General features: G+C 38.3%; 1 protein-coding gene across 1 annotated transcript in view; it reads left to right on the plus strand.

Annotated features, from left to right (window-relative positions):
* b4galt2 (UDP-Gal:betaGlcNAc beta 1,4- galactosyltransferase, polypeptide 2) overlaps nt 1-24,909 on the plus strand; it is a 250,168-nt gene that overhangs the window by 177,781 nt on the left and 47,478 nt on the right. Inside the window, exons 5-6 of the mRNA XM_023286532.3 lie at nt 9,135-9,322; nt 21,630-21,752. Of these exons, the coding sequence (XP_023142300.2) occupies nt 9,135-9,322; nt 21,630-21,752 (311 nt within the window). The remainder of the gene's footprint in view (nt 1-9,134; nt 9,323-21,629; nt 21,753-24,909) is intronic.

Raw genomic sequence — 24,909 nt, forward strand, 5'->3', positions numbered from 1 at the left:
TTTCTAGCACTCAGGAAACCTTTTTGAAAAAGTTTCAAGAACACATTGAGTTTTCAAGACACCTGAGATATCGTGACATGAATATTTCAGAAGATCTCACACAGTCCAGTTGTTTTTTTAGTCAATTTTATCTTCGAGTTTGTTGAAGTGGTTAATTATCGATTTCACTGAAGCTGATAAAGAGCTCCAGGTGCTCAGAATCTCATCACTCAAGGCTTTACTAGAGAACCGCTTTTAGATGCAGAGCAAATATTCCTGAAATATTTATCACTGTTGGCATTTCATATTGTTCCTTACAGCCTGTTTTGTTAGAAATTGTTCCCGTCAAGTCTGACTAAACACAATTCATTTGGCGAAGCCCTGCCTCACACACACTGTTGTATACGTTGCAGAGAGCTGCCAACAACCACAACAGGGACCACAGTTTCCTGCTGTCAGTCACTGAGCCGCTGCACTGAAGCAACTGGACACTTTGATGGCAGATGATGAGTGTTTTCCATTCAATTACCCCACCCATATTTTCCTACGCAGCCAGTGATTCACCCCAGCGGTTGTCTAGTTAGAGGTGGCTCTGCTGTCCCTGCTGTCGCTGCCTGCACTTTATCCCAGTTATCATCCACCAACTACCATGTGTTCAGTAGCAGTCGTCTGTGCCGAAGTGAGTTTGGCTTTAATGTACAATCTGAGCCTTCTTTTAAAAGAGGCTCTAATCGATATTTTTACTTTACCAGAAAGTCAGATAACTACAATGTGAAATGGGCACTTTCACCTAAGCCATAGAAACTGTTCAGCTTTCAGCTCTTCGTTGTAGTTGCCTGTGTGGCCTGAAACTGTACTGTTTGTTTCACTTTCACCTTTCTCAGGACATCATCATTTGGCTGCATTTTCCTTTAATTAAAAAAAATCGGATCCATGAAGTCTTGGAAGTTGCGAGGTGGGGCCTCCATGGATCAGACTTGTTTGTCCAGCACATCCCACAGATGCTTGATTGGATTGAGATCTGAGGAATTGCGAGGTCAAGTCAATACCTCAAACGCATTGTTGTTCTCATCAAACAATTCCTGCCAAAGGCATCAGGGAATACCGTTTCCATGAAAGGTGTACATGGTCTGCGAGGCACCATCCATGTGATGTAAAAGAACCAGGCCATCTTCTTCCACTGCTCCGTGGTCCGGTCCTGATGCTCACGTGGCCATTGTTGGTGCTTTTGGTGGCACACAAGGGGCAGTATGGGCACCCTGACTGGTCAGCAGCTATGCAACCACATATGAAACAAACTGAGATGCACTGTGTTCTGACTCCTTTCTATTATTCATCATTAACTTCTTCGACAATTTGAACAGTAGCTCATCTGTTGGATCAGACCACATGGGCCAGCCTTCATGTGCATCAATGAGCCTTGGCCGCCCATGACCCTGTCGCAGGTTCACCACTGTTCCTTCCTTGGATCACTTTTGATAGACACTGACCACTGCAGACCAGGAACAACCCTCAAGAGCTGCAATTTTGGAGATGCTCTGACCCGGTCTTCTAGCCATCACAATTTGGTCCTTGTCACACTCGCTCAAATTCTTACACTTGCCCATTTTTCCTCCCTAACACATCAACTTTGAGGAAAAAAATGTTTACTTGCTGCCATATATATTCAACCCACTAACAGAAGCCATGATGAAGAGATAATCGGTGTTATTCACTTCACCTGTCAATGTTATGCCTGATCGGTATGTATATATATATATATATTATGTATGTAGATACATATATATATATATACATACGTGTGTGTGTGCGTGTGTGTGTGTGTGTGTATATATATATACAACACACATTAATCAGTGTTTCTGTATATGTGCCACTGTTAGACAGCTGGCTAATTTTCAACTGCAGTCTTTTGGCAAGATGTTTTCAGAAGTATCCGTCCATCCATCATCTATACACTGCTTAATCCTCATTAGGGTTGCAGAGGGCTGGAGTCTATCCCAGCTGACTTAGGGTGAAGACAGGGGACACCCTGGACAGGTCACCAGTCTATCACAGGGCTACATATAGAGACAGTCACACTCAGATTCACACCTGTGGAAAACTTAGTCACCAATTAACCTCAGCATGTTTCTGGACTTTGAGAGGAAGCCGGAGAACCCAGAAAAAAACCCATGCATTTTCAGGGAGAACATGCAAACTCCACACAGGAAGATTCCAGGCCAAGGTTGGGACATGAACTGGGGATCTTCTAGCTGTGAGGCAACAGTGCTAACCACCAATCCACTGTGCAGCCCCGCTTTCAGAACCATTAACTATTATTTCTTTTAAAAATGCTCTAGTAAGCTCATGACTCTGAGCATACTGGTGGGTGGGAGTCAGGCAACAAGCAAAACGGGCAGAGTTTTCAAAACTTACGATGGGACTATACCACTGAGTCAATAAAATATTCTGTGTAAAAGTTAGACCTCATTACCATTGACAAGGTTAAAGAGGTTAAAACACACCTGATATACGTACTTGGATGGAAACCTGTTTCCGAGATCTTTCTTTCTTCCAGAGGCTCCATTACAAATGCAGACTTGTGTTATATAATTCAAGGGATTCAGATACACGTCAGCTGTTTACTTTGCCTTCCATGGCTGGCAGGATCATTTCTCTTTGCTGTATGGGTGTTCATCACAGCATGCAGGGGTCAAATGTCAACTAATCTGAACTTTAACTGCTGTGCGAGTTCCTCGGGCAGCATCACTGTGCCAAACATTATGCAGGCAAGCCAACTGAAAATAAAAGTGTTGTAGAGCAGCGGTGGCATTGTCATGTTCTTACTGAAAGGGCCATGATTGTACACTGACAAACACAGTTAGCAACTAATTGGTGGTGCAATTAGCAGTTAAAGAGACATAGATAGTTCTCCAAAAAGCTGGTAAAAAACCAAACAGATCTAAAAGAAGAGTAAATACATTTGTCTGGAGCTGCAGTTCTTAAAGTTAATAAGCTGCAGACTTGTAGTGTCACTTAAAACCCACTTGATGATTCTCACCTTTCTCCATACTCCTATAAATATAAAGAACCAGTGGTACACACCACGAAATTTAATCCTAAAAGAACACAATAATAGTTTTCCTTGTCTGATGGATAGATAAATATGCTATTGTTTGCTAATGCATAAGCTTCATTCACTCCTATGTGTATTGTGCTTATAACTTTTTACAGTGCACCTAAATGAGCAGAAAAAATACTGCAAGGTTTAGAGTAGAGGTGAGGGGGGAAGAGCAGAAAAGTTAGTGGGAATAGGACAGACTGATCTGCTATTAACCCAGTATGTTTACACTTGGCTATCCCCTCTTGTACAGGTATGCACAGATCCAAACATGGATGTGAGAAGGAAATTAATAAATCAAATGTGTCAAGCAACTAAATACATTTACATAATCATCTGCACTCCAGCAGTCATAATTCAGGTGGAACTTTGTGCTGTTCAGTTATCAAACAAAACAATATATACTTTTTTAAAAACCCAATGATATTGGCCTCTAAATGATGTTTGCAGCTGTTTGTGAATGAGAGATGCACTTAAAAGTTTTTCATTTGTTGTGATAGATTTGCACTTAATGTGAGTCACCACTGATACAAGCATCTGCCACATGAATGTAATACTATAAAATGCCAGGACACAATGCTCTGTTATTTCTAAATGCCAATTACTGCACAATGAACTAAAAACGCCTCTTGTCTTGTTCCTCTTGTTTAAAAATAAACGGTCCTAAACATTTAATTTAACGAGCATCCCTGCAGAGAACGTGACTTCCAGGATAAAACCTACCACGGTGACAGCTACACGTTTACTTTTTCAATTAATTGTGCAGTAAATATGTAGCAATTTCAGACCAACTGAAGGTCATAGTAGGTGGGTGTTTTCAGATATACAACCAGATGAATAGCTGTCTCATAAGTGTGTTGTTTACATATTTTTTTTTTACAGTATTTTCATGTATGAGTTTGAAGCGACAGCAGTTTTAGCAAACTGAAGAAAAGCATATTTGTGGCACACATTTGTTACACTTGTCAGTAAACTCATTTACTCAAGGCTGAGGCTTCATGCTCACATGCATATGCACACTGCATTATGTAGAGCCTGATCAAAAATTAATGGAGCAGAAATGTCCTTGAAAGTTAAAAGATGCCAGCGAAATTGCAAATGAGGAGCCGAGAATTGCTCTATGCTAAATTGAAGAACCATTTCTGCATTTCACTCCGTAATTTGTTGATTTGTCAAATATTCACACTTGAACGGTTTTACCGTTCCCCGTGGGCCACTGTAGGCAAATTGTGGTCGAGCAGTCTTTTCCAGTGCAGACAGGTTTTGGTCTGGAAACAACCACATGAAGGAGGAGAAACAAAAACTTGAAAATGCACCTAGCTGCAGGGGGGAATGCAGAGTCCAGAGAAAAACCTGCATCAGCAAAATAAAACCACTAATAACAAAAGACTCAACAGTGGAGTGATGTGAGATGGATTGGTGGAAGACTGAACCATCCTCCTCTGTGGGGCTTCTTGACAGTTTCTTGAAAAGCTCTTTGGCATTTTACAGTTGACATTTGAAACACCTTAGAACTTGGGGACCATGCATATTTCAATCATCAGTTGAAATAGTTGAAAACTGAACATGTTAACATGCTAAAATCAGATCAAGGACACATACTTAGAAGCTCCCCATCCTCTGTACCTATCAACATGCTTGGTTTGACGTAACAGATGTCAGTTTACCTCCAGACCTGCAATTGATGGGAACTCATTTATGGCAGGAAAGGAGATTCAGGAATACAGGGCTGCTTGAAGATTCACACACAAATACCGTATCTTATTAACATATTAAGCAATGAAAACAGCTATCCTTAATAAAGGTAGGAGCATAAAAAGAGGGCTCTGTTTTCATAAAGTTACACAGTATCCTGTGGGAAACACAGCCCTCCTGACTCTTCCATTCCAGTCCGTCATATATATATATATATATATATATATATATATATATATATATATATATATATATATATATATATATATATATATATATATATATATATATATATATATATATATATATATATATCAAACTGCTCACCCAGCACATAAGCTCTGGTGTCCCTCCCACTGCTCAGACACATTAGTGTTTCACGCCACTCCTGGCTTTCCACTCAGCCCATTGACTTTACATTTAATTAAAAAACACTTTCTTGGGCCCCGGGACTATTTACAAATATTAAACCTGCATGACTTAAAAAATTATAGTAGGAAGAGGTAATAATGAATTAATTAACCTTGTTTGTAGTAGCAAATGCCTCTCAGCTTTATAATGCTGGTCTGTGGGGGGGAAATGCCTTTTGAGCCATGGGATATTTTCAGTTGTAATAGTGCTTTTGGTCTTCAGGACAGATTAGCATCCAGGCTTTGTGACAGTCCTGTATCCAGCTCTACTAATACACTAATGGGTTTAGTTCATGAATTGTTTGAGCACATGAAATTCTGCTGTTGTTGTGTATGGTCATGTGTGGACAGTAATTTGACAGAGTGAAGTAAAAACGTAACACTTTTTTTCATTTCTGTTTTTGTTTGCACAGTAAATCCTTGATCTGTGTTAAGGTTTACATTAAGTCAAATTTAGGGATTTAGAACAGACTTTAAGTAGAGTAATTTGGAAACGAGGGGAGTGCCTTCCATCCTCACACACTTTATATTTTAAAGTACTCTTGTTTTAGAGCATTTGTTTCAGTTTCTCTCTTAGGCATCAGCTGCTGATCTTACTGCTCTCAGTTTGTGGGTCATACTTTGATATTGTTCCGACCTATTGAACCGACACGTTTCAGAAACAGGCAGAAGACCACTTTAGCTGATATTTGGAGCCCCAGTGGATTTGTGACAATAGATTTTTTTTTTTTTTTTGTTACCTGCACAGGGGGATTATGCTCTCAAATCTCAGGTATTAGTGGGCTTACCAGAAGGATTACGCATTGTGCTTGATTCATGGTCGGTCCGAACAGATAATGCACCAGTATGAAGGGAAATGTACTTCCAAAAAAAAAAGAAACCATATCCTGAACAGCAGTAAGGACAGCAGATGCATTAATCATTCCGAAGATTCTCGCTGCTGTCAAAAGTGGGTGGTTTTCCCTAATGGCCAAGGAATACATGACTGCAGCAAATTTGTAACACTGGTACATTGTTCTGCTCCATACTGGGGCATTTATCCAACTGGGAAGTCCTTTTTTGTTATATGAGGAAGGAGATTCGCACTCAGGCCCAGTCTCATTAACATAAACCTGTAATCTTCTCATGTGGGGCCCCTCACATCATGGTGACTTTGTAAAAGGACTAAAATGTGTTACATTAGTCAGAAAAAGCTAATTTTTCAGTATAAAAGCAGCAGACTTCCTTGCATCTAATTGTCAGTGTACTGTATGAGCTGCAGTTCTTTTTTTTTTTTTTTTTTTTACAGTGGTGTCTGTTGCAGATGTTTGCTGCTTCTGCTATTTAATGCCCTGATTCCCCACAGTGACTAAAATTAATCATTATTTTCATTATGAATTAATATACCAATTATATCTCAATCCAGCATTTAAGTCTGTCAGATGTCAAAAATAGTAAAATATGATGTGGCATCTTCAAATTATAGGTTTGTTCAACCAGTAGTTAAAAGTCATAAATGTTCAGTTTAATATTAGAGAGAAGAAACACATTTTCACGTCTCACAGTCAGGAATGTGCAAATGTTCGGTGGTTTTGTTTTAAAAAACAACAACAAAAAAATGACAGAGTTATAACAATACATGGCTCTCTCCATTGCATTAACTGTAGCGCCTAGAAAGATCTATTTTCAATTTCTTTAAGAAAATATGTTCCTGTGCAACAGATTTACAAAGCATTTATCAAACTGCTTAATGCCAACCAAACATGTTCTGTTAACATAATGAAAAAATGAAGTGGATTAATGTGTCTGGCTAGTTACAGAAAATTTAAAAACGCATCAGTAACATCCCCACTAACAATGTATTTTATTTGTTTACTGCCTAAGCATGTCATTTTGGAATTATACATTTGTTTGTGGTGACTTCATTCAACTTTTTCATGGTTGCACTGTGGGCTCATTTACCTGCAATGCCATAAATCATTAAAAAAAAAACTTTAAGCTGAAAGTTGAATTCCTTGATTATTTATTTTATTAAAGAAATTACATCAACATTTATAACATGTTTCAAGAGCCCACAAGTGTTACCAATACTGGCAAAACAATAGTTATTTTAAGTGCTATATAGACACTACCATTCAAAAGTCTGGAGTCACTTAGAAATATCTTTATTTTTGAAAGAAAAGCATTTTTGTTTCAATGAAGATAACATTAAATGAATCAGAAATACAGTCTAGACATTGTTAATGTGGTAAATGATTATTCTAGCTGGAAACGGCTGATTTTTAATGGAATATCTACATAGGGGTACAGAGGAACATTTCCAGCAACCATCACTCCTGTGTTCTAAATTTTTCCACTATATCTTGTTCAAATGGTTCTTTTAGCAAGTAAATTCAGTCTTTTGTTTGCTTTGTATGCAGCTTGTTGCACAAGTGGCAGATGAAGTCGCTGACCCTACAAGGGTTTTTGTTGTCACAGTAAAGATTGGACTTGCTCTTTCTAAGGAACTCGAGGCCATTTGTACTACAATAGATGAACTCGCTGTACACTAAGAGTAAAGTAAGCTTTTCCTGGTGGGAGTCTGTTCGACTAGTAACTGACAAAACAAAGAGTCTGACTGTTTGTACCTCCTGGATGGCACATCTGTCTCCACTTCTGGTCTCCTTCACTCCTTCAAACTTACAATGAAAAGTTGAATAAATTCAAAGCATGTTCGAGGACAATGGACTGTCAAAGTGCCAAACAGTTTTAGGTTGCACAGTAGCTTGTCTTCTTGCTTGCTGACCTCTCTGCCACTCGACAAGGACTTGGACTTTTCCATGCCAAGCTGTTGCAAAGGGCTCTGCAGAGACAGAGAGATACAGTACCTTGTACATTATTGAATTTATAACTGTCAGGTATATTAACCTCGGCTATCTCCCACTGCTGTGCTGCTTGGCAAGAATGCATTTATCTTAGACAAAGTGTTGAACCTGGGCCATGAGACTGAAAAACAGATGCTTTTCACTGCCACAGCCACCTCTCTTGGGGTCAATGAACATATCAGTTCATACTGCATGTAGCAATAAAGACAGGGCAGCACTGCAGACACTAAATATTGATGGTCAATAATGAGGTGTCACTTTGGATGATGAAGGTTGGGCTATAAGGAAAATGCAGCATTCTTTAACCTTTCCTTCAAGTTCAAATGTAGCCTTTAGCCAGTTTAGCCTTGTTTCGACCTTTGTTGTAATAAAAAGCGGTAACAAAGTGGAGATTTAAGTTTCATTAAATGAAAATGTGTTACATAATTCAAAGTAATTGTTGCCTAATGATTAATTGTTACATCCACTAACTATCATATATACCCATTTAACAGCAGCAAAAACAGACATGCATTACGTTCATATATAATCTGATTTTATTCCAACTAAGTTAAGAAGACCTTTTTAAAAATGGATGAAAAATCCCTTAGTTTATTAAATTTGAGTTAAGTTGGTGTACTTCGTTGTTTTGAGGACCTGATCTTTTCTGTTCTGTTCATACCACATTAACACAGAAAAGCAAGTTTAATTTCAGCCTGACCTCATTTGACTCAGTCTGACTCATTCTCTCTTTGTTTCTGGGAACAGCTGCCTGCAGCAGTTCATCATCCGAATGTTGTTTTCATTGATATTATATGTGAAAGGCCTGATTCATAACTGCATAACTGGCTTCTACTCCCACTTTGATTGCAGTAAAATGAAAACAGCAGATTATTTTGTGCCTTTCAGTGACCTATTTGATTATTATATTGGCCTGCATTTGATCACACAGCATAGTGGACGAATAGAATTTTAATTCTGATGTTGCCCTTAATAGAGACGGAGTAGTGTTATGAGTTAACCTATTAATATGCGTGTTACAAATATAGCACATCCTATTCTGCGTCTCAGACTGTTAGACTCTGCTCTAGAGTTATGGAATATCTTGATCTGTATGTCTTGCAGTTGGGTGAGGACACTTTCAACCGTGCCAAGTTGTTGAACGTTGGCTACACAGAGGCTCTGAAGGATGCAGAGTACGACTGCTTCATCTTTAGCGACGTGGACCTGATCCCTATGGATGATCGCAACCTCTACCATTGCTACGACCAGCCAAGGCACTTCGCCATTGCCATGGACAAGTTTGGCTTCAGGTGACATGATATTGCCTAATGTATTTATGTGAATCCACATCCATTTTGTGCATGCAAACACACGCAGATGAGAACTTGAGGGACAAGTACATCTTGAAAGACTGAAGGATGTTTTGTACAAGTAGGGCTCGTGCCTGTTTGTTGTGCATCACCTTTATGGTTTGTTACACTTACTTTGTCAGATGGAAATATGTAGACTTTAAATATGTTCATGGCTTCCTAACAAAGAGCTTCAGAGATGGCCTACAGCCTGTGTTCTGACAGACAATTGAAAGAGAAGTATTTAATTTGAGTAAATCTCATTATACTTTGAAATTCTTGTCTCTAGCCTAAATTAGCATAAAAATCCACCACAGTTCACTGCTGCCAATTTTTATTTGGTCATACTTCTGTAGTTCGAACAAGAGCACATATTCCAAAGCGTAACTAACAAATCTTGACTGCAGCTAGAGAAAAAATCTTTATTAAGTATGAAAACTGTGTGCAAACAGGATCTGTTACACCCACCCATAGTCAACTGTAGCTTCATAAAGGAGGTAGAAAGAAGAAACTCAGTATTTGCATGTTTTTTATACTTTATTTCAGTAATGCTATGACTTATTTGGAAATGTGTAACTGGGTTTGTGGTAAATTCATGAATAATAAGACACACACTTAAAGTAAAAACGCTACATATTCATGTCAGAGTTGGAACAATTCTCAGAGCAGAAAAATAATTGACAATTATCTTGTTAATCAGTGAATAATTTAGGTGATTTTTCAAGCAAAAATACCAGCCATTACTTCGTTCCACACCCATAATGGTGTGGATTAGCTGTTTTTTTTAAAAAATTAAATATATTTGGATTTTGATGTGCCGGTTAGCGAAAACAAGCAGCCAAATGACATTATCATTAATCCTCTGAACCTTTTTCTGGACAGTTTTTGCACCTGTCACATTTTTACACATTGTGGACTGATTTTTCCTGCAGTTTTACTTCTATGCAAACAGCACAACAGATGAAAGAAAGCAAAGAGAGACAGCTCAAAAAGGTCTTTTATGCAATATGAAACGGTATGATGCAGTAAATCTTTAAGAAAAAAAAGAAAATAGATTTTTTTTTATTAATATTATTTATTTTACAAAATTAGGGGGAAAAAACACAACATTTTACATTTTGCAGCATTTTCCTGTATGCCCATAGATGTTCCTGACATTGGGTAAAAAATTGTGACCTCACATACTTTTGATTTTTTTACCAGACTTTTTGCATATTAACTTTGTTTCTGTACTTGTGTCTTTTCTGGGTAAAGCCAACCTGCCGGTCAGCCGAAAGTCACAGAATTTTTTGTCATGTGACAGCACACCTGAGAAGCCATCATGGCTTCTCAGGTGTGCTGAGAAGTGTAGACATTTTAGATTTTTACAGGATCTAGTTAATGCTGTTAATTTTTTGGCAAATTTTTAAATGAGATGTATAAAAAATAATGATTTTAATTTAAGATTATGTTTTTGAGCTTAGACTTGATTAGGTTTACCAGCTAGTCACACATAATTACTTCAAGGACTGTCGGACATTTGTAAAAACCAGATGATTCTTGCTGTTACAATGTTGTTACAGATTCCTGCTCTGATCAATTGGCTTTTTTAAAAAAAATAACATGCCTTTCAAACCTACTGTGGGTTTTAGGGGGTTTAGAAGCTTCAACTGTGATCGGCATTTGGACAGTTTCCTGTCAATATATAGATATTTTTTTCAATTAGTAAAAAGTATTGAACCAAGTAATCAAAAACAAAAACTAACTGGTAGTTGAAGCTCTGATACATGCAGCATGAAAAATATATGCATACTGCAGATAAGCAGTAACTGCTGATAAAACAAAGTCTCCCTTCTGTAGCTGGTGATACCACTGGAGTAGTGAGTAGGTCAATATGTAGAGGGTTAAAAGGTGACTCATCTTCAATTCTTGTGCAGTGGGATCAGCGCTCATTTGTGTTTAAGTGATTGATGTAGCATGAATGTGTCCTTGAGACAGAAAAACTAAATATGAGATTGGTGGGGGAAAACAAAAAATACAAAAAAAATTAAACAAGAAAAACAAAACAAACAAACAATAAATAAATAAATAAATAAATAATTTTTTTTTTTTTTTTTTTTTTTTTTTTTAATTTTTATATATATATATATATATATATATATATATATATATATATATATATATATATATATATATATATATACATTTTTTTTTAACATTAGAGAGTGGGGATGTTAATAGGAAGCAGGGCCTTCAGATACATTTTGAAGTAGCTTTAACTGGTATTGTTGAGCATAGATCTCCTTGAGGGAGGAAAAACCACAAAAAGAACCAGAATAGGAAATATACAGGGAAGAAACTTTACACACGAACATTTAAAATGCTCCAAAGTACTGAGAGGTTGGGTCCTGTTTTAGTGTCTTTTTGCATAATGACACCACACCTGCCCTCAATTATCTAAAAGCACTGGAAGTATTGATTAATGGTCTAAACATGGCCAATGAATGTGACCTACCAATCCAAGAGCTGTCAGTCCACAAGAGTTATCCTACTGGAAACCCTCAGGGGCTACTGCAGGTCCCTGATGTAGTGCTCAATAAGCTAATGCTATCTGGCAACAAATACAGTGCCAGGTGGTAAGCAGGACCGTAGCTCACATTTCTTATTAGCAGTGAATCAGGACAGACTTAAAATGGTTCCGTCAGACCCTTTGGCTCCTCACAAATGAAAAAAAGGGGATAAAAGGAAAGCTTAGTGGCTAGAGTGAGTGGAAGGTCACAGAATTGATTCTAATTAATTACTGATGTAAAAATCAGATTGTTTAAGAGAAGTGGTTCCCAAGGTCAGAGTGGTCCAACTCTTCTTAATAACTCTTTTGTTCAGTTTTTCTAGTTTAGCATTTAGAAAGCTTCCAAATTAGAGGAAACCTGAGCAACCGTGCTAGCCAAACTATTGAAATACTGGGTTAAGAGCAAGCAGGACCTAATTTCTCTATTTCTGGGCCCTGTCGTTTCAGGAAGACAAGATGCTTCAAAATGTAAAAGCACTAGATGTTTCTGATAGATGGGGAAAACATTGACAGTGAAAGTCAGGTCACATTAAGTGCTACTCCATTACCTTAGCACCTCACAACACCAACCACTCTCTGAACAGAAAGGGTTACCTTCAAGTCCATTTCACAACACAGCTTTTTTGGAAGCATAGCACAAATTATAGCCTATCATAGGACCTCATGTAATGTATTAAATTATATTACCATTATATTGTATGTCATTTTGTGGATGTTTAAGTACTTGTTCCGTGGGTGGGAATGATGTGAGTGTGCTACAGTCCATTTAGGCAGAATACATTAATGCTGGGTCGTGACCTATTCCTGCTAATATTAGCACACTGCACACTGTTTCTTCACAATGGGAACTTCACAGGCCCTGTTCCTGAAACCAAGATTACACAACTTAAATGTTTCTTTTCAATATTAAATTGTTATTATGAAACTGAGGACAATCACTGTTAAAGTAAAAGAAAGGAAAGGTTCTGCTTAGAAGTCAAAAGCATAAAAGCTTATGTGCCTCACCGGGACTGTGAAATGTGGTTTCATTAGAGCAAACAGCCTGTCATCAAATTTTATTTGTGGCTAAATGCAGATTGGTGTACAAGTGTGTGACATCACAATTTACAGACTGAGCCCCACCCATTTCAAACCGGTATACAGTCCAAACACAAAAATAAACAAGAAAAGCACTCAGAGGAGTACGCCAAGGTGGTGGTTTGTAGTAGGATCACAATCATGTGATCGTCAGCAGGTATTTGACGTAGTGTTCACTTGTTGTCATAGTTACAGTGATGCTGTGCCACTGTCTCACAATGATACGGAAATCCTTAACAAATCCATGGATCCAGACTATAAGCTGCATCACTGCCAAAATCTATTCAGTTGGTCCTTGTGTCATTTCTGACCTTCCCTGAAAATTTCATCTAAATCTGTTAGTCTGTTTTTGAGTAATGTTGCTAACAGACAGACAAACCAACGTCGATCGTCATATAACTCCACTGTTTTCCTCGGCAGACTAATAACCAAAACTGTAGCAAATTTGACAGAAAACCATGTTTTACTTCAGGACTCACTTGAAATTAGGAGCTAAATGAGAAAAAAACTTTCAGAGACTTTAATGTCAGTCTAATTTACAATGTTTTGTTTTTAACTTTGAGAGGCAACTATACCTTCACATTCTGCTTGAACCATTTCTCCCAGTATCTTAAAAGAGCAGATATCAATGGACTGTAGGAGACGGGGCCTCATGGCAGTGATTTGTTTGATGTGAGGATGATGTTGATGTTCAGGAGATAAGGAGCAGACCGACTCTACAAGTTTATCTCCTTTTCTTGTGTACCAATTTGCATATCCTTGACTATTCCTTAGCTCACAACCCAGTCCCTTCCACCTGAGATGTGAGTGGAGAGGAAGAGACACTAGGAGAGAGAGAGAGAACAGGGATTTAACAAAATGAGCAGTCATTTTATAGTGATGTCCATTAAATTGTTTCTGTGGCAGAGCTATAACATCCATCCATTTGTTTTGTTGCAGCCAACAGCTGTGGTTTATGATTGCTGTCAGATGAAAATAACTGTGATAACATACAATATATATTCAGCCTTAATTTCATTCTCAACATGGCATAATGTGACATAATGTCATATATTTTTATCTTTACCACACAGGCTTGCCATCAAGTATTAAACAGGTGTGACTCACAAAGGAGTACTGTATGAAAAAAGTGTGGCACATATTATATCCAGACGGGTGACAAATGAAGTTAAAACCTGAACCACTGACCCCTACAGTGATTGGATCCCAACACCCTGTTATGCTGTAGGGAGCAGTTTGCTGCCGTTTGTTACCTTTAAGAGAAGAGTCACGACAAATCAATACAAAGCTGTTCTGAGTGATCATCTTTATCCCCTGATGAAACTTTTCTATCCTGATGGGATCCTGGAAGAGGGCAGTTCACAGGGCATGAAGGGTCACTGAGTGGTTTGATAAAAAATTATGTGAATCTTATAATATGGCCCTCGCAGCCACCAGATCGAGTCTTGCCTGTGTCATCACAGTTAGGGAGGCACCAGAGAAACAGAAAAACTATAGCAATAATCTGTGTGATCATGAGATTCCATTGCAGTGTCTTTATTTGTTAAATCGTGCAGTTTGTAGCAATAGCTGCAGGTTCTGTGTGAACTGGACATAAGGTTAAAGACTTAAGGCTGTAATACAAAATACAGGATTTATAATTGTGTGCTTACCTTTCTATTGATTTTAATGTGCCATGCCACTTAAATACAAACACCAAAACAGAGAAAAACATTAATTACCTGCCGGGCTGTTAGTTTCTCTGTCATCTTCATGGTTCTTCTTACAGTGAATCAGTGAATTGAGGAGCCGAGGTGACCTTTGACAAAGCTAAGAGACAAAATAGTGAAACTAAGAGTAATAACTGTGCAAAGAAAAAATCAAAGGGATGTAAGTTTTATACTTTCTGTGTCTAAATTGGCATCAAAACTTTATTGTTACTTTCTGTCATGTGCACAACCATTCAAAAGTTTGGGGTCACCCAGGAAATGTCATGTTTTCCATGAAAACTCACACTTTTATTCATGTGCTAACATAATTGAACAAGGGTTTTCTAATCATCAATTAGACTTTCAACACCATTAGCTAACACAATGTAGCATTAGAACACAGGAGTGATGGTTGCTGGAAATGTTCCTCTGTACCCCTATGGAGATATTCCATTAAAAATCAGCTGTTTCCAGCCAGAATAGTCATTTACCACATTAACAATGTCTAGACTATATTACTGATTAATTTAATGTTATCTTCATTGAAAAAAATGCTTTTCTTTCCAAAGTAAAGACATTTCTAAGTGACCCCAGACTTTTGGGTCTTAAAAATCTCTGAAGTTACCATTTGATGATAAATATTACACTTTTCCTAGGACATAATCATATAGATATGGAGTTTATGGAGCCACAGCTGTTAAAAATATTACATAAGAGTTTTATTTTGTTTATCCTCTTTCTAGCGAGACTTTATAAAAAATTTAAACTCACATCTCAAAGTTCTCAAGAAAAACATGCAGTTCATTAAGTTCAATTTCCGCTCTCTCACTCGCTCTCTCTACTTCGTCTCCCCTAGCATGTGTCCTTTTTAAGTATACACACATGCGCACGCACACACGCACATGCACACACATGGCTGCTCATATTGTTGCTAGGAGAAATTGTGAAGAAACGTATGGTCTCATTAGTTTCTTCTTGTCATCTTTCAACTGGGAGCTGTCACACATTTGACAACATGTACAGAATATGCACACATATACACTCGCACACACACTCTCTCACGCACACACACACACACACGCACGCACGCACGCACACACACACACACACACACACGTACATACGTTGCCCTCTGGTTTGACTCCAGGCACCTGTCATGGCGTTCCCAGCTAATGTCCGTCCCACTCCACCAGTTTCATGACTTTTGGGGAAAAAATAAAGCAGCTTGTCCGCCCTCGTTTGTTCACACACACACACGCACACATACACACACACACACAAACACACACACACGTGCATTATACGTGACTTGCTCCTTGTCAATTCTAAATTTATCTTACTGTTACCTGACATCTCCTTTGTAAATTCTTGATGCACGGCATATGAAAACACATCATTAAACACTATCTAGCATTCAATCTAACAAGGTAACTTAGAAACAGCTAATGCTAATCGTATCCAGCAGCCAATGCAGAAATGCTATCTCCTCTCTGTACACTTGATAATGTTATGTGTCTTGAGTGGATTATACATGGATGTAGATTATCCACTTACTGTAAATAGACAGCCATAAATTATCCACTTAAAAAAACCATCCAAGACAAGACGCGTTATGAAGAGACCCGATTGCCTGAAACACAAATGGAAATTGTGTGTCTCTCAGGGTTGAATATGAAAAGGAAAATTGCTCAGTCTGTCACATCACATTGTGCTGCTGTCCAGGATTCACGTGCAACGTGAAATGAACAAGCACTGAGAACATGCACAGGACAAGCGGATGACCATTTATAATTGATTTTATTGAACTGGGGTTTAGGAGATTGTTGAACTGTAACACAGAGAAAAAGGTTTTTTTTTTGCTGTTTTTCTTTATGTTATGGACAAAGTAATCTTAACTGGATATATACCATGATGTTTTGATACCTGTACTTTGTTGATGAGTGGATCATTAGATAAATTCCTTGTGTATTGTTGTACAGAAAAAACTGAAGCCCACAAATAAGCACCATAGAAAGCCATGTGTTCACTATTCATCACTAGATGCGTTTAGGCCACTAGTAGGCAAATTAAGATAGGGAGAATAGCAGCTAAACATTTCACTTATCTTTGCGGTTGAGTGACTCAAACATATCTTTTAGTTGGGTCAAATGGAGGTCGGATCACAATCACATCAGGAACTACTTTTCTACCAGGATAGTTTTGGTTCTAGAGTGCAGAAGCAACATTTCCACCTATTTGTAGCAGAACATTGTGTCACCATATCAACAGACAGCAGATGTAGGTCAGAGAAAACCAAGCAAGATGGCAGACCTGGCATTGTTTACCTTATTGCAAATATTTACTTCAGTCCCACAGACTTAGATGAATCAGTTATAGACTTCACATAGACAAGAAGCGTGTGCAGATGCCAATGTGATGATATCCATCCATCCATCCATTATCTGGAGTCTATCCCAGCTGACTCAGAGACGAAGGAAGTTTTTTTTTCAGTTTTTTTTTCAGTTTTTTCTGTTAGTCACCAGTCTATCGCAGGGCTACATATAGAGACAAACAATCACTCACGTTCACACCTACGGACAATTTCGAGTCACTAATTAACCTGAGCATGTTTTTGTACTGTGAGGAAAAAGCCTGAGTACCTGGAGAAAACCCATGCTGCACAGGGAGAACATGCAAACTCCATGCAGAAAGATCCCAGGCCCAGGTCGGTTGGCAAACCGGAGATCTTCTGTCTGCAAGGCGACAGTGCTAACCACCGAACAACTGTGCAGCCTAATGTGATAATATGTAGTATGTAATATTTTCATTTTGCAGACCTTTTACATTCTTAAGATACACCCACTGATAACAACCTCGTGGTTCGTGCTTCAGGTTCTACTATTCTGTTGATCAACAGGGACAAACTGTTCAGGTTCTGAACTTCTTATGGTAGAAACTGGCTTTAACAGGTTAAAGAATAGAACTTGTTATGCATTCGTGTAGATTCCTTTAGAGAGGTTGTCTTCATCGTCAACCAGGTGTGATTGCCTTCAGGTCAACCAAAAGCAATTTGACAAGAAAAAAAAAGCAAGATGAACAACAGGCCCATTCAGAAGAAACGCCTCATTTCATGTCCCAGGTTTCATCCGTAATCAGCCAGACTTTTTCTGTATGTCATCCGCTGTTCTCTCTCCCCACATTTCGTGTTTGTCTCTACAGCAACTCAAATAAAGGCAAAATTCTGAGAAAATATTTAAATAAATCCATTTTCTCCAATTGCTACATTTTTACAAAATCTGTTTGCTACAGTTTTTTTTTAATGATAAAACGTCCCTATAAATCATTCATTTAAACAAGGCCGTGGTTAGAAGACGTTTTAAGATGAACATGTGAAACGATGCTTGATTTGGTTTTTACTCAGTAAAAGTTTTAGGTCTGTCTGTACATCTAACTGTTTTGCTTTTTTTTTACTGAAAAACTTCATGCCTTAAGGCAGGATAGCAAATTTTCTCAGAATTCAGCAGAGCAGAGAGATGAAGCTCGCCATACTTGTTTAGTTTTAGTGATAAATTAATAATTTAAAAATGTCTGTACTGTACATCCTTTTCTACATGTTGCCTGTCCTCAGCTGCTTATCTTACAACCAAGGGCCAAGTCTTCAATCAAATACTAGTTGGGAAACTTACATTTTTTTTGAGATGGTATAAATTTTACTTCCAGAACTCCAGTTCCATAACACAGTTAAAACACTGAGATGTTATTTCATGTATAATGACGACTTATCGCAATAAAAATGCCTCAACGGTTCTGATGAAGCTCAGGATTCATCCAGACAAGCTTTTTTTTGTTTTGTTTTTGTTTTTTTGGCCTTATTAGACAAGTTAGTAGAGAGGCAGACAGGAAAGTGGGGAGAATTGGGGAGGGCCGTGAGCTGGAATCGAACTCAGGCTGCTGTGTCGGGGATTATAGCCCTGTTTATGGATCCGCTCGACCAGTTGAGCTACCTTTAATATAAATCATTCCACCGTGTAAACCTGATTCTGTGTAGAACAGCTGACCTATTGGATGCGTCGGACAACACAGAACACTATTCACCATCAGTGCTGTACCACGTGCATAAATGCACACATCGCTCTCAGTTTAATATTTCTGCTGCTGTGTGATGCTGCAGGGATTTATTAATGTCTGAGGAAAGAATCAACACACACCAAACAGTGGCCAGCAAACAGGACTTTAGAAGGTGTATTAGTGTTTCTGCAAAATCCTTAATCAGACCCGGTGAAACCTGTACATGTTTCTGACATTAATCTGACACGTTTCAGATCTTACTCCTAAAATAGCTGTATTTTGACAGGCATCTCAATATGTTACGCAATAGATAAAAGTGGGTGGTGCAGCACTACTTGCACACAAGCTGGGATTTGATCTGCACCGACTGGATCAGCTGGGTGATGGTGTGTGATGGCGAAAGACCCAAACACTCGACGGCCCCGGAAACATCACTGATGATGTGTACAAGTGTATCAACATGATGTAGGAACGTGTATACAAGGGAGAAGTAAAACAAGTGAATACATGAAGGTTGATTTGTGATGTTGCAGAGCTGTGTGTGTGCACCTCTGTTGACTAACCACACACAAACTGAGGATGTATAATCTGCAGTTTTCATCTGCAACAATCTCTCCGCTGAAGTGTGTCACTGTAAGAAGTAACTTTACCTCCTAAAAATACATCCATGGGCTGTATGGATCCTGTAATGTGCAACAAAATATTCTCTTGGTGATGCTCCACGTGAAGCTCCTCTCTGTTACTTTAGTTTTGAAGACCAGAAATATGCAGATTTCTGCTTTAAATATAGGAATCAGTGGTGACCTGCAGGACCTACAGGATGGACCCACAGCTTGGGCACTGTGTTCACTGATGCTTCACGGATGCAAGCATATAATTAGGAAGTAATATCAGACACTTAACGTTTCCATAAAAAAACAGAAATAAATTCACAGTAAATAGGAAATAACAAAAGATAGGGTTCATAAAAGGAAGAAATATTCAACATGTTTTATACTGTATACACTTCCAGTCAAAAATTCTACAACACCCTGATTTTTCCAGTTTTTTATTGAAATTCTAATAGTTCAAGTCCAATGAATAGCTTGAAATTGTACAAAGGTAAGTGGTAACTGCCAGAGGTTCCAAAAGGTGAGGTTACCCAAACCTGAAAAATAATGTTGTTTCAGAATTATACAAAAGGCCTTTTTCAGGGAACAAGAAATGGATAAACAACTTAAAGCTGTTCTGCAACAATGGAGGTTGATCAAGCCTTGAAAGTTGGTGCTACCAAATCCTACAGGTGTTCCAACTTTTCTTGATAACTTCCAACCCCCTCTGTCTGCATAAAAGTAGTGTTGGAACACACCATGGCACCCCATACCCTGCAGAGCATTATTTGAACAGTATTGTACTGCAGAAAGTAGTGTATTGCTAAAAAAAAATGGCGAGAAAAGGGCAATTAACAAAAGAAGAGAGACAGACCATCATAACAATTCTCTGTTATGCAATTTCTCTGTAGGTCTTTCCTACAGAGAAATTGCCAAGAAAGTCAAGATGTCAGTGAGTACAGTTTTCTTTACCATCAAAAGGCTCAGAAACTGGGGGAAACTCTGACAGGAAGAGGTCTGGAAGACCCAAAGCCACAACAGAATCAGAAGACAAGTTTCTGAGAGTCAACAGCTTGGTGGTAGGCAGCTCACAGGACAACAGCTTCAAGCACAGCTTCATAGTGATCGTAGTAAGCAAGAGAACCAAGAAGAGAAGACTTGGAGTTGCAGATTTGACAGGTCGAGTTGTAGCAAGAAAGCCATTGCTAAGACGTGAGAATGAGAAAAAGAGGCTTGGCTGGGCCATGAAAGACCATCAATGGACTACTGAAGACTGGAAGAAGGTTTTATGGACTGATGAATCAAAACTTTAAATCTTTGGTTCATCACACAGAATTTTTGTGGGCTATCGAGTAGGAGAAAGGATGGTTCCTCATTATGTGACATCAGCTGTCAAACATGGAGGAGGAAGTGTGATGGTCTGAGGCTGTTTTGCTGGATCCAGGGTCTGACTTGTACAGAGTGAGAGGAACCCTGAACCAAAACAGCTACCACAGCATTCTGCAGCACCATGCAGTACCTTCTGGTATGTTCCTAGTTGGTCAGGAGTTCATCCTACAGCAAGATAATGAACCAAAACATCAGTCCAAGCTATGCCACAACTACCTTAGGAAAAAAAGAACAAGATGATAAGCTTGAAAACATGGAGTGGCAGCACAGTCTCCAGACTTAAACTCCATGGAGCTGATTTGAGATGAAGAGTGAAAGCAAAGCAGCCTGCAAGTTCCACACATTTATGGGAACTTCTGCAACAGAGTTGGGAAGAACTTTCAGAAGAATATTTGATTTCCATTGTGGAAACAATGCCATGAGTGTGTTCAGCTGTTATATCTGCCAAAGGTGGCTAATTTGATGAGTCAAAAGTTTAGAATACATTTTGGTTTCTAAATGGATTTTTTTTTTTTTACTTCATTTGTTTGTTCTATGCTTGAATTTCAGAGTACAATGAGACATTAACATCTATCAATTCCAATAAAAAATGGAAAAATATTGGTGTTCTAAAATGTTTGACCAGTAGTATACATACGAAATATGAAATAAATTCACACTTGAACTTGTTTTATGACATTTGTCCAGGTTTTCTCCTTTCTAGATTCTTGCTTGTGTTGTATCTACTCTCAGATGTACATCGCTTTGGATAAAAGCATCTGCTAAATGAAATTGTAGAATTGTAAATAGAGTTTGGTATTTGCACAGTGTTTGCGAGGAACATCCTCTCCTAAAGAATGCGTGGTAATGCCTAAACTTAGAGCATTTCCTTCTCTCACCTGTTCTCCTGCACTCACCTGTCCCATGTCTTCCTTCCTCCTGTCCTGCAGGTTGCCCTACGCAGGCTACTTTGGAGGAGTTTCAGGCCTCAGTAAAAAACAGTTTCTGAAGATCAACGGCTTCCCAAACGAGTACTGGGGCTGGGGAGGGGAGGACGACGACATTTACAACAGGTAAGCGTGGAAGGTTGCAGCAGGAGCAGCTGCATCTCCCTGTGGTTTCTTCACCAGTTAATTGTTATTTTATCCGACATAATAGAAGATACACTACCCTTCAGAAGTTTGGGGTCACTTAGAAACTTCCTTATTTTTGAAAGAAAAGCATTTTTTTTCAATGAAGATAACACTAAATTAATCAGGAGTACAGTCTGGACATTGTTAATGTGGTAAATGACTATTCTAGCTGGAAATAGTTTACTTTTAATGGAATATCTACATAGAGGTACAGAGGAACATTTCCAGCAACCATCAGTCCTGTGTTCTAATGCGACACTGTTAGCTAATGGTGTTGAAAGGCTAATAACTATGGTAGCACATGAATAAAAGTCTGAGTTTTTATTTTATTTTATTTTTTTATTTTTTTTGTAAAGTTATAGAATGTAGGATAGCGTAAATTCTGAAAATCCAATGTCAAGATGTGATGACCATAGCAAATAATCTGCATCAATCCGTCGTCTCTTTGGATGGAAGCTATTGTCAGACAGACACAGTCACATATTCACATCTGCATCTGCACACAAGTACATACGTATAGCAACCATTATATATGTGCAATATTTCTGCGACTACAGGAGACTCTAGCAGCACAGTCAAGGGTATGAGTTGAAAGTGACACTGAAGTGGTTCATCAAGGAGTTGATTTATTATAATTGTTCAGAGAAGGAGAATGATTAGCAAATAAATTAACCTTTTGAAGTACTTTAGTCGGCTTTTAACGACCTGCTGAAGTTCACTGATGATATTACTGTGAATACTGGCTGAAATCAAATCCAGCAGAGGAATATTTGTGTGACAGTATAACAGAAAGATGACTTAGGACTCCTTAAATGTGTTGAACCACTTACAGGACCATTAGTTTAATTAATCATCTCCTCAGATGGTTGTTTGGACTGAAATTTCTCTAATTACCTGGTGAACTGATGATCTGACTATTAACAACTGATTATTCTAAAATTGCTCCATCATCCATCTGTGCCTGGTACTGCAGGAACCAAGGAATAAAGGCAGCTAAATACAATAAATAAAGATTTAGCAATGAAATAATGAAGCTAACCAAACATAGCACCTTAATCTTCCATATGTTCTCTGATATCTACTCTGTTAACACAGATTAGCTCCATCACTCACACAGGCAAAGTGAAAATGTCAGTTACATATTTCTTTACAGCTGAAATAAACGTTTAAGGTGGCGTAAAGATTTCTAAATTGTCAGCTGTCATCCCGAATTAGCCTCAAAACAAAATTTATTTCAGTCACATAAACAGATACGTTTGCATTCAGAAGACCGGGCTCAAGCACTCTGATGGTAAACACACACATCTGCACACACTCTCACAGCAGGACTCACCATGCCACCTCCATCTTTATTGTATCTCTATTCTTCACTGTCTGTTTTTCTTTTTCTCTTTGCGTGTCTCGTTGTCACTCTCACACTGGGAAGCTTATCTTTACCCTCTTAGAGTAATAGCATTATAAGAAAACTGAAAATAAAGCATTTGATAACTGCGGTTTTTGAGAATGGACTGTGTCAGCCAACACAGTATTCAGGAGATTACAGTTGTTTGTCAGCATCTGGCAAGATGTGATAAAAGAGATCTATGTGTGCTTCACTGAGTGATCGTGTTCGATGTGCGTGTGTGTCTGCAATTACGTGCCAAGGGATGACAGATAAATTTATACCGCTAACTTTTTATTGGATGTTAGCCTCACTTGGTCATTAGACGCTGCAGATTCCCCTCGAGATATTTTCTGCACTTGAACTGAACCATATCTGCTGCTATGAAATGTGAAGTGATGTGCACCGAAATTATTAAAATCCCAGTTAGAAAAAAAAAAGGCTTTTAGACGTTTATGTCTACAATTCAGATTTATCTCAATGCAGGAGTATTCACTGTTCAAAAGTTTGGGGTCACTTAGAAATGTCCTTATCTTTGAAAGAAAGCAGCTTTTTTTCAATGAAGATAACATTAAATTAATCAGAAATTAATGGAAAATTAATTTCTACATAGAGAGACAGAGGAACATTTCCAGCAACCATCACTCCTGTGTTCTAATGCTACATTGTGTTAGCTAATGGTGTTGAAAGGCTAATTGATGATTAGAAAACCCTTGTGCAGTTATGTTAGCACATGAATAAAAGTGTGAGTTTTTTTTTCCTGGGTGACCCCAAACTTTTGAACAGTAGTGTATGTACATTCAGAAGGCTAAACACTAAAGATTGTACTGAACATAATCTCATGCGATAAATAAGTTAGTTATTCTGTTAGATAGATACTTTACTGGTCATTTGCAGGAAATTACTTTAATGTACAAGCTTTAAGCTGTAGATAAGGTGTGTCATTTTTCCTTTACTCAAGATGCCACCACAGCAGTTGTAGATTTGCCTTTCTTCTCCAGCTGATCAGACTTTAACACCAAATTTCCACTTTGCAGCTCTATACAACATGTAGCCTCTTTTAGGATAGTGCTTCAGTTTGTCAGACCAAACATAAACCATATGGGCCTACCCGTTCAGATAAAACTGTAGACAGCTGCCAACGATTCATCTGAGTCAGGCGTACTCTACCTGCACTGACTGAATTACACTCCCCGTCCAACAAAAAAGTCGCACGCTGTAATATTTCATTGGACCACCTTAGCTCTGAGACCGACACACATTTGCCGTGGCATCATTTTGATAAGCTTCTGCAATGTTCCAGCATTTATTTCTGTCCAGAGTTGCATTAATTTTCTAACAAGATCTACGAACATCTAAGAGTTTATTCTGATCGCACTTCTTCCTCGAAGATGATGGTTCACCACTATTCTTCAGGTTTTAATAATAATGCATTGGATGGTTCTTAACCTGATTTTAGTAGTTTCAGAAATCTCCTTAGTTGTTGGACAGACAGTGTATGTGATGAGGAATGTAAAGCAGCTAAAGCCACAGACTGTTTTCTTAGGAGCTGGTGGAGACTAAAACTACAGAAGATCACTAAGTATTGGACACATGTTCATCAGATGGCCAGAAATGTGACTCCAAATTTCTGTTCACCATTCATGGACCAAAACAAGCCTTACACTGTAGCAGCAGATTTCTGTTGGCAGTATCATTTTACAAAGAACAGACTTG

The sequence above is a fragment of the Amphiprion ocellaris genome, chromosome 10, assembly GCF_022539595.1.
Source record: "Amphiprion ocellaris isolate individual 3 ecotype Okinawa chromosome 10, ASM2253959v1, whole genome shotgun sequence".
Taxonomy (NCBI): domain Eukaryota; kingdom Metazoa; phylum Chordata; class Actinopteri; family Pomacentridae; genus Amphiprion; species Amphiprion ocellaris.